Here is a 14,550-nt window from a genome sequence, read left to right on the forward strand (position 1 = left end):
GCCCGTGGCTGCCTGTGGATGAGCGTTGGGCGGGTAGCTGGTAGGTGTCATTTCCTTCCTCATTTGGCACAACTCTTTTCCTGCATTTGGCACTGGCCAGAGAGCAGGCAGCCTGACAAAGCTGAGACCTGTTTGCCCTTCCTCCCTTTTCTCCCGTCTCATGCCCGCGCTTCCTGCTGCGGGGTTAGCTGCCGTCCTGCCGTTTGTGTTTACCGTGCCCGTACGTCTGTAACGCTACCGTATGTGTTGATATTCCCGCAGGATAGTCCTTCAGTTTTAAGCTGTGTTTGAGCTTTATATAAATAGAATCAGACTTTTGGATAATCATCTGTGCTATCATTTATTACTGTCCATTTCATTCATTTTCCTTCTATTAATTGTTTCTCCTTCTTAAATTTTAACTTTTTTACTTTTCATTACAGAAAAATTTTCCAAATGCACTCGGAACTTGAGTCTAATACAGTGACTCCCCATATACTTGCTCCCCAGTTACAGCAGCTATCAATTTTTTATCACGAATGTTTCATTGTTTCCTCCCGTTCTGTTTTTTCTTTACCATTTTAAAGCAAATCTCCTGTGATACATCTTCTTTAAAGCATATCCTTTGATTTTTGCCTAAATACTTAGTGTTCAGCCCTCTCCTAGGGCTGATATTTCAGCTCAATGGAAAGAAAGGAAATTACTGTAGCACAGGGCTCTTCGGGCTGCCGTGCCAGTTGAAGTTATGGGGTGCCTGCGCCTGTGTCAGGCTGCTCCTGAAACTGCAAGGCTCTGGCAAGCCGGAGGGAAGTCCCTTGGCCGCCTCCACACAAAACAGAGCTGTTTCAGGGGCTGGTGGGTTAGCAGGCAGCCTTTGCTTGTCCCCTACGAGCCATGCTTCTCTCTGCTGCCCGTTCAAGGGTCTTCATGTCAGGGCGGGCCGTCCACAGTGACCACAGGGCTCGGTGAGCCTCAGGATGACTACCGGGCAAGGCGAGTCTTTTCCTGGGGCTAAGAGATGAAAGTTTCAGACTATGAGCACCAACCAGGACTTCATGCTGTGGCTCACTATCCCCCTCCCCACTTTTTTTTTTTTTTTTTTTTTAAACTGTTGAAGGAACCAAGGAACGTGTTGCGCAGTGTTCTCTCTCATTCTGAGTGTACAGCCATTTGAGGTCCCAGCTTTATGTGTATGTGAGGGGGCTTTCTATTAGACTCCCCATCTTGAGGGGGCCTGGGCCTTATGTTTTGCCCCAGAGTACTCTAGGCTGCGACAACCAAAGCTTGAGAACTGGTTGAGCACATGTCCTTTTGGCACATTTCAGCTTTAGAGCCACTTTCCCATTCCTGAGTCCTGCTTTCTAGTTTTTTGGCTTATGAGTATTTCTTCTTCTCTCGCCAGCACATTAATTCATTAGAAATTTTTTTTTCAATAATTTCATCTAGGATTTTTAGTTCTTCACAGGCGGTCTATCAGGGACCTACTTTGCCTGTCATCAGAAACAAGTCCTAGTGTTAGGACTTAATTTTTTATTTTTATAATTAAATATTTGATGAGATTTTTTTCTTTCAAAGTTGAAAGGTTAACTTAATATTAAATAGTGTTTTCTTACTTTTACATGATTTAAATAAGAGGAAGCTTTTAAATTTTGTGACCAGGTATCTCGCAGGGAGTGAGAGAGAGAGTGGCAGCCTTCAACATCTCTGTAAATTTAAGGTGTTTTCTGTTGGCAGGATTGATTACTCCAGAGGACAGGAAATACGGGACAACAAATCTTCACTTAGATGTGTCTGATGCAGCTAATGTCATGGTGTATGTGGGAATTCCCAAAGGACAGTGCGACCAAGAAGAAGGTAGGGTGCTAAGCATAGAAGTGAGGCTTACTCTCTGAGCTGGAGACTGTGGTCTGATATTTGCTTTCTCTTGCTCCAGAAGTCCTTAAAACCATCCAAGATGGAGATTCTGATGAACTCACAATAAAGCGGTTTATTGAAGGAAAAGAGAAGCCAGGAGCCCTCTGGCACATATATGCTGCAAAGGACACGGAGAAAATACGAGAATTCCTTAAAAAGGTGTGCTTTCTATCCTGTGGCTTGTGGAGAGAGGCATGGAGAATAGCACTATTAGAAATTACTCCACGTCAAGAACTTACTGGCTACTGGGCAGTAATCATAACCTCAAAAGTTTAATCTCTGCGTGTCAGATTGACTAGGCTGAAGCCCATTGCTGAGGAACAGAGATTTCTAAATGATCAGGCTCACGCCTCTGAAAAGAGGAGGCCTTGTCTTATGTCTGTGTTTTACATTATAGTGCATTTGGAGATTTTTGTGCTCTCCCTTCAGGTTCGTTCCTCTGATCGTTTGCATTTATTTGTTTTTATTGCCTTAAAAATCTAAGTACTGCAGAAGCTCATGTGTAATTCCTTGGCCCTTGATACCTGTGTTCTGAGTGAGTTACTTAGGTCCATGTGGGTTTTGTCCACCCTCATTTAGTAGCAGGTCAGGAAAGCCTCAGGCATTACTCGTGGCCATTAGCTTGCAAGGGGCCATTGGAAAGGGGTACAGGGGCTTTTTAAGATTCCAGGTTTCCAGTAATTGTCAAGTTGTTCAGCAAGGGCTGTGTGTGGAAGTTCTAGGCAACTGGAAAGAGGGGTGTGTTCGGTTTTTATCAGCCACGTATCTGTGGCTGGTACGCTTCAGTTGTTCATGAGGGTTGGATGTGAACACGAACACCCCTAGCCTTGATCTGCCACGTAGATCCTTAACCAGCATTGGTTTGAATCAAGCTGTTTCTGACTTAGGATCATTTCACTCTTCCAAAACCTGCTGGGTGCTATATTGTTCCTTTGATAGTGTCTCCCTGAGTCTGTGAGTCTGTGCTGCCAAATATTGAGTCTGGAATAAACAGATTTGATCTATAGCTGTCTTTGGGACTCCTCTGTAACTCGGATTGTTAAATGAATATAGATTTTTAATAACTGCAGTACAGCAAGTCTATATCTAAGGAACTCGAGCCAACTTATGTTCAAAAGTCTAGACCAAAATATTGTCCAAACCTAGTATTTAGAAGAATATGCAGACTGCCAGTCAGAGATTATTGGAAACGACAGAAGGAAAACCACATTTTCTTTCAGTCTTCTCTTGGTTCTTTCAGTTAATGTCTTTGAGTATTACTTGTCTCTTTCTGCCAGTGGGGTACCTGTTAAGAAAGGCCTGACAGCTGACTGCCCACACTATTATTCAGGGGCTGGGGGTGGGTGGCGGGGGAATGCCCTCATTGTGCCTCAGTGTGTTGCTCAGTTTCATCATCTTTCAAATGTGTTCCAGGTCTCAGAAGAGCAGGGTCAAGAAAACCCAGCAGACCATGATCCCATTCATGATCAGAGCTGGTATTTAGACCGATCACTAAGAAAGCGTCTTCATCAAGAGTATGGAGTTCAAGGCTGGGCTATTGTACAGTTTCTTGGGGATGTGGTATTTATCCCAGCAGGAGCTCCACATCAGGCAAGAAACATTACTTTATTCTTTATTCTCTTTACACTAAGAACTTTTGCATATGTGCTACTGATATAACTTGTGCTTTCCAGGTTCATAACTTATATAGCTGTATTAAAGTGGCTGAAGATTTTGTTTCTCCAGAGCATGTTAAACACTGTTTCTGGCTTACTCAGGAATTCCGTTATCTGTCACAGACTCATACCAATCATGAAGATAAATTACAGGTAAAAATAGCACTGATTCTTGGCATTCTCTGTCTCTGACTTCATGGCCCATTACTGAACTAAATAGAGTCAGTGAGCGTGGCCATGTCACACTTGGTACAGTGAGTTGATGAACTGGCTTCATGTGTAGTTTCACTGTCTGCTTAAGCCAAGGAGGAATGAACATGGAGGAAGTCTCACCTTGGTTTGTTACTGTTTAGATTCTAAAGGACTATGACCCAAGAGAAAGACTTTAATATTCAAAATGAATAGATCTTTGAGGGGCCTGGGTGGTGCAGTTGGTTGAGTGTCCAACTCTTGGTTTCAGTTCAGGTTGTGGTCTCAGGGTCATGAGATTGAGTCCCACGTTGGGCTCCACACTGAGCGCAGAGTCTGCTTTGGGATTCTCTCTCTCCCTCCCTCTCCCTATCCGGCTTTTGCTTGAGTGCGTGTGTGCTCTCTTTCTCTCTCTCCCTCAAATAAATAAATAAATCTTAAAAAAAAAAAAAGAAGAAAGAAAATAAACAGATTTGACTTCTGATACTGACTCAACTGCCAGACATTGGTCTTGAACAAAGACTTTAAGTGCTGTGTTCTCATCCTTGATTAGAGCAGAACAGAATCTCTGGGATCCAAAGAGGATCTCAGAGAGTGGGTTTAAAGATGCTTTCAGTACTGAATTAAGTAACGTAGTTTCATATTTGGAAAACTAGGGGAACATAAAAGTTGTGGAAAATTGTGCTTGGGGCTTACCTCTCCCTATACTCACCAGGCTCAGGGTCATGGGACATCAACATCTACGGAAGGGGGGAAAGGAGGCATGAGTTTCAAATGTGTATGAAATACTGGCCTAAAGGAGTCTAGGGGCCTTTTAAGTACTGACATTTTGAATACCAAATTTTAACTTTAGGGAGAATGGTAGTAAAGTTGGCAGGGGAAATGTTTAGTCTTAGTGACAGATTTTAGATTTAGTGGTAAACTGACCATAATTCTCTCATTCTTTTAGGTGAAGAATGTTATCTACCATGCAGTGAAAGATGCAGTTGCTATGCTGAAAGCCAGTGAGTCCAGTTTTGGCAAACCCTAGGGGTCCCGGAGACGCCTTAACCCCTGTACATTGGAAGCGAATTACTGGCAGCTGTTGAAACTCTTCAGGCAGGATTCCTGTGGACTCTGAGATTCATGTTACCTCATCTTCTTTTTTAAACTGTACCCAACTGGTAAGGGTACTCTGTCTAATGTATATTTCTAGTGTTTACACACACTAAATGTGTATATGTAGGAACTATTTACAGAACATGCATCCTTAAACTGTGACTCTTCACCTAGTGCAGAACTTCTACCATGCTGTAAAAACAGAACCTCGTATCAGCCCTGGAACAATACCTGCAGTTATTCCCCCGCTGCTGGGTGGGACAGCTTAGTCAGAGTGGGTTTGTAACTAGTAGGAATCACTGCGCAGTTTACTTGGTTGTATTTTGTTTTGTGTCTGTCTGAGTACCCTCTCCCTCACCCTGTAGGGTTCAGATGAGCGATGGAGGAAGTGACAGCTAACGATGCAGTTCCTGCTGTGTTGCATTAGGACTGGCGTTATATAGCAGAAATCAACTACTGTACAATTCTTGGGTTTAACCATCTTTATTTAGTTCAATGGAGTTTTAATTTAAATGAAGCTTTGCTAATTTTAAGTGTTAAGCATTTTGCATTAAAGTATTCATATAATATTTTGACTCCACTCATTGGCATTGTTATCCTCTGGTTGTAGGTTCAGCACATTGTTCTCAGATGTTACAAGTGTAAGAGTTTTGCTCCAGGAGCTCGTCTTAAAAGCAAAGAAATTAGATGCTTTAATGATTTGTGATTATTATAATGCTAATAACATGGAAATAAGTTTCTTCCCAGCCAACTGGAAACCTTGTCACACTTCTGCAAAGAAACACCACCAATTAGCTAAATTCGGAGTGGAAGTTAACAAAAAAAATCCAAATAGTGACTGGCTAAATGGATCTGGAAAGGTATTTCAGAGATGGAAATACATTGTCTTTCTTCTGGCCTTTAATAAAGTAAGAATTTATAAAGGAAAAGGAAGTTATTAGAAGTTTTCGAACAGTAGTATCTGAAACAGTCCTTTCTGATGGAAGAAATTCATCAAGAAGCCAACTTTCTATATCTCCCTGATTCTCTTAGACAGCTATAGTTATACTAAATAAAAGGAATGAAATTGAAATCAAGTAGTAGAGACAAGGCCTAGAGCCTGGGTTTTCTCTTATGCGCTCAGAGTAGGAGGTTGAAGATCCCTGCCTAATGCCAGCCCTCTGTTCAAGCCAAAACCTGTCATGGATGAACTTTGAAAAACAAATTTCCTGGAAAAAATAGAAGTATCTGCCCATATCAGTGGGAAACCTCTTCCCTGGGAATTTATCAGGAGCTCCTTGATACAGGTTTGGCTCTCGAATTGGCATTGCTACTTAGAAAATCTCCCTCAGCTGAAAAGGAAAACTTGGATCCTCTGTAGAGGAAACCAGCTTCAAGCCAGGCCTCAAGGGAGTGACAGTTCCAAGATTGTTATTCACAATCAAATACATTGTAACAACAAATATGAAAACTGAAAACTACCATGAACAAGAGTCAGCAAGAACTTCAGATGCCACATTAAACCTCTGCCAAACCTGCAGAGGCTTACAGACTGAAATGAGCCAGTATTATTTTATATTCTGAAATGTTTACTCTGTTAAATGAGAGTATAGGAATATGATGGAAGAATGGGATTTCCGGAAATGACCAGATTTGGAAAGAAGCTAAATAGAATTTATAGAAGTGAAACATGTTTAAAATTAGAAACTTAGCAGATGAGTTAAACAACAAAAAAAGTTTCTTTTATAAACTGGGAGATTGGTAAAACCACAGACTACAGCATCGAGCAACTGGATTCTCTAAAGAGGTGTTAACTGATAAGCTGGACACCAAAAAATACAGATCAGGTAACCCGGGACTAACAGCCGAGAGGATGGAGGGAGAGGGATGCTGTTCAGAGACAGTTTCCCAGTACTCATGAAGTCAAGAGATGGGAGAAGGCCACCCAAATCAAGCAAGGTAAACAAAAAATCCACATATAATCATAAAAGAACACTCAAGTAGGTTCTTAAAAGCAGCCAGAGTGGGGAAAACATGACCCTCCAAGAAGTGACAGACTAACAGGTGACTTCTCCATGGCAACAGAGGTCAGAGGAGAGTGAACGCTGTTCTCTCTGTGCTGAAGACCAGAGCCTGAAACAGCAATGCAGACACAGCCAATTTCTTTCCCTGTTCTTTATGGAAACTTTCAGACAAAAAACAGTTTGTTTTCAGGCCCTCACTGAAGGAACTTTAAGGATATCCTTAGGAAAGAAAACCCACAGCATGTAAGAAAAAAATGGAGGACAAGGGAAATTACAAACTCCTGGATACATTTAAACAATAATAGCATTAGACAATATGTTTAGAAGTCAGGATAATTTTTCTTAAAAAGTTAAACAGAATTATGATCCAGCAACTCCACTCCTAGGTTTACTCAAAAGGATTGAAAGCAAGGATTCAGATGCCTGTACACATATATCCATAGCAGCATTATTCACAAGAGCCAAAAGGTGGAAACAACCCAAGAGTCCATCACAGATGAAGGGATAAACGAGCTGTGGCATATACCTACAATGGTGCATTTTTTGGTCTTAAAAACGAAGGAAATTCTGGCACATGCTACAACATGGATGAATAAGCCAGACCCAAAAGGAAAAGTACATGATTCCACTTAGAATCATATTCTTAGAATAGTCCAATTTCATAGAGACGAAGTAGAACGGTGTTGCCGGGGCTGGGAGGAAGGGGTAATGGATACGGAGTGTCTGTATCGGCCTGGGAGGGTGAAGTTCTGCAGAGGGATGGTGGTGATGGATGCGCAACATTGTAAATGTACTTACTACCACTGAATTGTACACTTAAAAATGGTTAAAATGCTCAATTTTTTATTGTGTATATTTTACCAAAATAAAAACTCCCAAGTAGGGAAAGCCTTTGGAGTTGAATGAGAAAATGACATTCTTGTTTTTTAAACACTGATTAGAAAGGCGCTAAAGAACAAGTGGGACTTTTCTGAATACTCCAAATGCAAGATAAAGATGATCTGACTGTAATAAAAGACTATATGCTGCTTATGAAAGATAACGGTTGGCTGCAGGTTAAAAGTATAGAAAAAATGATACCATGTAAAGGCTAGTCACGTGAAAGTAAGTATGGCTGTATTGATACCAATTTTAAGATTTTAAGATGAGTATTACCAGAGAGAAGGTGTTTTTTGTTTGGTTTTTAGGAAAAGAAATTTTTTTTTTAGAAATTTTTTGTATTTGCTTATAGCTGACACAATGTTACATCAGTTTCAGGTGTACGGCATGATGATTGGACAACTGTATACATTGTGTATATGCTCACCACAAGTGTAGCTGCCATCTGTCACCAGACAGTGCCATTACAGTATCATAGACTACATTCTCTATGGTTACCTTTTATTCCTGTGACGTAATCATTCTATAGCTTGGAAGCCTGTATCTCCCCCTGCCCTTCACCCATTTTGCCCATCCCCCACCTCCCTCTCCTCTCATGAGGATCATGAGTTTATTCTCTATTTATAGGTCTGGTTCTCCTTTTTTGCTTTATACATTTGTTTTTTAGATGCCACATATGTTTGAAGTCGTAAGGTGTTTGTCTTGAGAGAAAGTTTTAGCAGTCATAGAAGGGTCAACTCAGTGGGAAGAGACAATAATACTATTGGGTACACGTCTAATAGCAGAGCTTCAAAATAAAATGAAGGAAAATTTGACAGAATTAAAGGGGCAGAGAAATTCACAATTATTGTTGATTCTGCCTTTCTGTAGTTGCTACAATGAGCCGATGTAAAACCAGTCTAAGTACAACATAATTGAACCTATCAACCAAATCAACATTAATTAGAACACTAAAGCCAGTGTTGTAAATAACACATTTCTTTCAAGTGCATGTTGGTTGTTCACCCAGGAAGACCATACACTGTAAGTACATTTCAGAGGATTATATACAAACTGAGGGCTTCAGAGGGGAGGGGGGTGGGGGAATGGGATAGGCTGGTGATGGGTAGTAAGGAGGGCACGTATTGCATGGTGCACTGGGTGTTATACGCAACTAATGAATCATCAAACTTTACATCAAAAAAATAAAAAATAAAAGCAAATTTCATGCCACAAAAAAAAAGATTAAATTGGAATTGTATAGATAGTATGTTCTTGATGTGATGATAGTGGAATTTAAAAATCAGTAAAAAGATAACTGCAAAATTGCCAAATGCTGAGAAAACAGGCAGCATACTTCTAAGTAACCCATTGATCAAAGAAGAAATCAGAATGGAAATCAAATATTTGGAACCGAATAATAAAGATACAACACATCAAAAATAGTGGGATTCAGTCATGACAGTGCTTAGAGAGGAACGTGTAGTTTTCAATGTATATATTAGAAGACGACGACTTAAATTACACATAAGTAATATATTTTGGATATTTTTGCATCTTTGTTAATGGGTATTGGTCTAAAATTTTGAAATGTCCTTGTAATGTCAGGTTATGATATCAAAGTTATGAACCTAAAGCAAGTTGGGAAATGTTTTCATCTACTCTCTGAAAATAATACATCCAGTTAGCCCTTGAACAACAACAGCCTTTGAACTCCACACGCCACTGTTTTTTCATTTGTTACCATAAAGTATACACAAATCTATTATGAAAAGTTAAAATTTAATAAAACTGAGGCACATTAACACAGGCTGTACATGCTGCCATTCCCAGTCAGGAAAACATAAAGGTGCAATATGAAATAACTGCGTAAAATTAGTTGTATATATTGTACTATAATAATTTCATAATGGCCACCTCTTGCTGTTGAGGTGAGCTCACTTAAAACACCATGTGACGCTAGTCATCTCTGCATGAGCAGTTCATGTCTTCAGTAAATTGCATATTGTATTACGAAGTGCTCTCTGGGAGATGTCATGTATTTTTGTGTTTAGTGCAATGCCATAAACAGTAGCACCAGGGACCCATATGAAGTGCCACTAATGATGCTGGAGGTGCTCCCAAGAAGCAAAGTCATGCCATTACAAGAACAAGTTGAATTGCTTGATATGTACTGTAAATGGAGATCTGCCGCAGTTGCCCACCATTTCAAGATAAACAAATCAAGCTCAGGGAGTGTTGTTAAGAAGAGAAAGAAAAGAAATTCATCTACACCAGCAGGTGCAAAACATTTTGTGAAATACCTTTTTAGCTTATTGAAGGTAGGCATTCTATGTGGGTGCAGGATTGCTATAAGAAAGGCTACCTATAGACTAATACTATTGGGCAACGACTTAAGGCAAAGGAAGGCAAAGGACTTAAAGCTGGAGACTATAGTGCCAACAAAGGATGGTTTGATAGTTTTTGAAAGGTTTGGCTTTAAAAATGTCAAGATAACAAAAGCAGTTTCTACTGACCAGGAGGCAGTAGAGGAGTTCCCATGAGCCATTAAGAAAATCATGAGAAAGGATATCTGCCTGAGTGGGTTTTTAGTGTAGACCAACGGCACTATTCTGGGGGGAAAGTCACAAAGGACATTTATTAGGAAGAGAAGCAAGTTCCGGGATTTAAGGCAGGCAGGGATAGGCTAACTACTGTTACGTGCAAATGCGGTTGGATTTCTGATCAGGACTGCCCTTATCTTTAAAGCTCCTAACATCCAAGCTTTGAAGGGAAAAGATCTGTGTTTTCGAGTTCCTTTGATACTGGGCAATGCCCCTGGCCTCTCAGAACTCTGTGAGTTTAACACAGAAGGCAGTGAAATGTCTACTTGCCCCACCCCCCAAACACAACGTCTCTAACTCAGCCTCTGGATCAGGGATATAAATCAGTATAAAGACATTTATGTCTCATTACACGTGGCACTCTATGGAAAGGATTGTCAGTGCTATGGAAGAGCACCCTCATCGAACATAAAGTCTGGAAGGATTACACCATTGAAGATAACCATCGTTTTTAACAGAAAAAGCTGTGAAAGCCATCAAGCCCAAAATAATAAATTCTCGCTGGAGTAAACTGTTCAGATGTTGTAAATGACTTAATGGGATTTATGACAGCCAATCAAGGAAATTATGAAAGATTGTGAATATGGCAAACACGGTAGGGGTTGAAAGGTGTCAAGGTATGGATGTTGGAGAAATTCAAGAGCTAATAGACTTTAGAGAAATTATTGAAGACTTAATAGGAATTAATAGTGTTAGACATTGAGGAAAAAGATGCAAAGCAATGTGAGAAAACAAATTGACATTAGACAATTTCACAGAAGGGTTCCGATTATTGAAGACTAATTTTGACTTCTTTTATGACATGGACCCTTTGATGATACAGGCACTGGAACTAAAGCAAATGGGGGAAGGAGTGATTGGTACCAAATAGAAACACTTAGAGAAATGAAATAAATTAGACATTATGATGTATATTCACAAAGTTATTCTGAGTGTGCCTGCCTCTCCTGCCTCCCCTTCCACCTCTTCCACCTCTGCCATCCGCGACAGCAAGAGCAACTCCTCCTCCTCCTCCTCCTCAGACGACTCCAAGATGAGAATGAAGACATTTATGCCGATCCACTTCACTTAGTCAATAGTAAGTAATCATGCCACACAGTTAATACGCTTATCTGTTGTATATGAATGTGTCTGAGAATATGACGACCACATGGCAAGAATGGCATGAGGCATTCTTAGGCATCAAATATGCATTGCATAGAATGTCATGTGTAAGACTTGTATGTAAGTGGACAGCCTATCCTTACATAGGCATAAGGTGAGTGATATTTAACATAAAATTAATGTGTTTTTTTTTTTTTACTGTTCTATAACTACTTTCGAAGACTTACTGTATAGTATGCCTATAATTTGAGAAACTGTCTATCAGCCCATCATCACAGGTGATTTTAATGTAACGTTCCCAATACTATGAATATGATTGTAATACTGTATGTCATGAAAATTTTACAGTGACTCATTCATTAGTGCATAGGCTAGGGTATTGTGAAGCTGAAGCGTTTCTATCAATTACACTAGGCTACCGTAAAGCAATCCTATCACTGCTTCATTATCAATGCCCGAATTGTTATACTTGTAAATATATATGAATTTTTCACATCTTTTCATTTTTTATATCTAAAGTTAGTAATTTGTCTAACAGTGTTTTGTATGATATAAAATAATACTGATGTAGGTGCTGACAAATGATCCATCTTGTAAACAGATGATATAAGTTTACAGTATCGATAGATACTGTACAGTACTGTGTGTTTTCTCTTAATTTTCTTGACCTTTTCTTTTCTCTGACTTTAAGAATATAGTATATAATACATATACAAAATATGTATTAATCAACTACATTATCATAAGGCTTCTATTCTGGTCAACAGTAAGCTACTAAGTTTTTGGAGAATCAAAGGTATATGCAGATTTTTGACTGGGAGGTCAGCGCTTCTAATCTCTGTGTTGTACAAAGGTCAACTGTACTGGTAATATTTCTTTCTTGAATATTTAGTAGAAGCACTTCATTAGTGAAAAAACAGGCTAGGAAGACTTTTAACTATGGATTCAATTTAACAGATCTAGGACTATTCAGGTTTCATATTTTATACTTTTTATACTTTTAGTGTTTTCTCTTTATTTTATTTTAGCTATTGGTTTGTCATATATGGCCTTTATTGTGTTGAGGTACGTTCTCCCTGTACGCACTTGGTTGAGAGTTTTTATCCTAAATAGATGAATATTATCACGTGCTTTTTCTGCATCTATTGACATGATCATCTGATTTTTAAGTTTCATTTTGTTAATGTGGTGTATCGCGTTGATTTGCAGAGGTTGAACCACCCTTGTACCCTTAGGATAAATCCCATTTGATCATGGTGTATGATCCTTTTAATGTACTGCTGAATTCGGTTTGCTAATACTTAAGATTTCATTTGTTTATGTGAGAGAGAGCAAGCACAAGCAGGGGGAGTGGCAGAGGGAGAGGGAGAAGCAGGCTCCCCACCAACCAGGGAGCCTGACATGGGGCTCAATCCCAGGACCCTGGGATCATGACCTGACCTGAAGGCAGATGCTTAACCAACTGAGCGCTAATGGTTTGCTAATATTTTATTGAGATTTTTGCGTCTATGTTCATCAGGGATATTGGCCTGTAGTTTTCTGTGGTGTCTTGTCTGCCTTTGATAACAGTGTAATGATGGCCTTGTAAGATAAGTTTGGAAGTGTTCCTCCTCTCTGTTTTTTTGGAAGAGTTTGGAAAGGATAGAGTTTCCAAAGGATAATCCTTTGAAAAGGATTATTACTTCTTCTTTGACTATTTGGTAGAATTCACCAGGGAAGCCATCTGGTCCTGGACTTGCTGTTGTTGGGAGGTTTTTGATCACTAAGTTAAGGTCCTTGACTAGTACTCAGTCTGTTTAGATTTCTTGACATCTGTTTCTCCATGATTCAGTCTTGGTAGGTTGTATGTCTCTAGGAATTTATCCATTCCTTCTAGGTTGTACAGTTTGTTGGCGAGTAGTTGTTCCTAGTAGTCTCTTATGATCCTTTGTATTTCTGTGGTATCAGTTGTAACATTTGCTCTTTTATTTTGGATTTTTGTTTATTTGAGTCTTCTCTTCTTGGTGAGTCTAGCTAAAGGTTTATCAATTTTGTCTTTTGAAAGAGCCAGCTGTTAGTTTCATTGATTTTGTTCTGTTGTCTTTTAAGTCTCTATTTCATTGATTTCCACTCATCTTTGTTCTTTGCTTCCTTCTGTTACCTTTGGGCTTTATTTGTCGTTCTTTTCTAGTTCCTTAAAGTATAAAGGTGTGAGGTTAGGTTGTTTGGGATTTTTCTTGCTTCTTGACGTAGGCATTTATTGCCATGACCCTCCCTCTTAGAACTGCTTTCGCTGCGTCCCATAAGGTCTGGTATGTTAATTTATTTCCATTTTCATTTGTCTCCGGTATATTTTGATTTATCTTTTGATTTCTTCTTCCACGTACTCTTTGTTCATAGCATGTTGTTTAATCTCCACGTATTTGTGAATTTTCTAGTTTTTTTCTTGCAGTCGATTTCTAGTTCCATACCATTGTCACTGAAAAAGCAGCTTGTGATTTCAATCATCTTAGATTTATTAAGCCTTATCCTGTGGCCTGACATATGATCTATTCTGGACAGGTTCCATGTGCACTGAGAAGAATGTGTATTCTGTTGCTTTTGGATGGAAAGTTTCTGGTATGTATCTATTAAGTCCATCTGGTCTAATGTGTTGTTGAACACTGATGTGTTTCTTACTGATTTTTTGTCTGGATGAGCTATCCATTGGTGTAAGTTGGGTATTAAGGTCCCTTTCTACTATTGTATTGCTGTCTATTTCTCTCTTGAGATCTGTTAATATTTGCTTTATATATTCAGGTGCTCCTGTGTTGAGTGCATAAATATTTATGAATGTATATCCTCTTATTGGATTGACCCCTTTATCAATATCTAATGCCCTTTTTGTCTTTTACTACAATATTTTTATTGTATATGTTAATTATAATTATATATATCTATGTGTGTATTACATATAAATATATTTAAAGGGTAATATCATGTGGAGTTTATCCCAAGAGTGCAAGACTAGTTTAATGTTTGAAAGTCAGTGCATTATCAGAAGAAAGAGGAAAAACTGTATTGTCAGATCAGAAAAAGCTTTTGATAAAATTCAGCCTTTTTTGATAAAAATTCTCAGTAAACTAGATATGATAAAGGGCATTTATTAAAGACCACAGCTAAATGATA

General features: G+C 39.2%; 1 protein-coding gene across 2 annotated transcripts in view; it reads left to right on the forward strand.

Annotated features, from left to right (window-relative positions):
• KDM3A (lysine demethylase 3A) overlaps positions 1-7,741 on the forward strand; it is a 56,555-nt gene extending 48,814 nt beyond the window's left edge. The window contains exons 22-26 of one of the 2 annotated variants that reach the window (XM_026481335.4): positions 1,714-1,833; positions 1,913-2,052; positions 3,307-3,483; positions 3,567-3,701; positions 4,687-7,741. In XM_026481335.4, the coding sequence (XP_026337120.2) occupies positions 1,714-1,833; positions 1,913-2,052; positions 3,307-3,483; positions 3,567-3,701; positions 4,687-4,767 (653 nt within the window). In that variant the 3' untranslated portion in view covers positions 4,768-7,741. The remainder of the gene's footprint in view (positions 1-1,713; positions 1,834-1,912; positions 2,053-3,306; positions 3,484-3,566; positions 3,702-4,686) is intronic. The other variant, XM_026481349.4, reaches the window with a different exon arrangement.
• The last annotated feature ends 6,809 nt before the right edge of the window (positions 7,742-14,550 follow it).

The sequence above is a fragment of the Ursus arctos genome, unplaced genomic scaffold (assembly GCF_023065955.2).
Source record: "Ursus arctos isolate Adak ecotype North America unplaced genomic scaffold, UrsArc2.0 scaffold_8, whole genome shotgun sequence".
Classification (NCBI taxonomy): Eukaryota; Metazoa; Chordata; class Mammalia; order Carnivora; family Ursidae; genus Ursus; species Ursus arctos.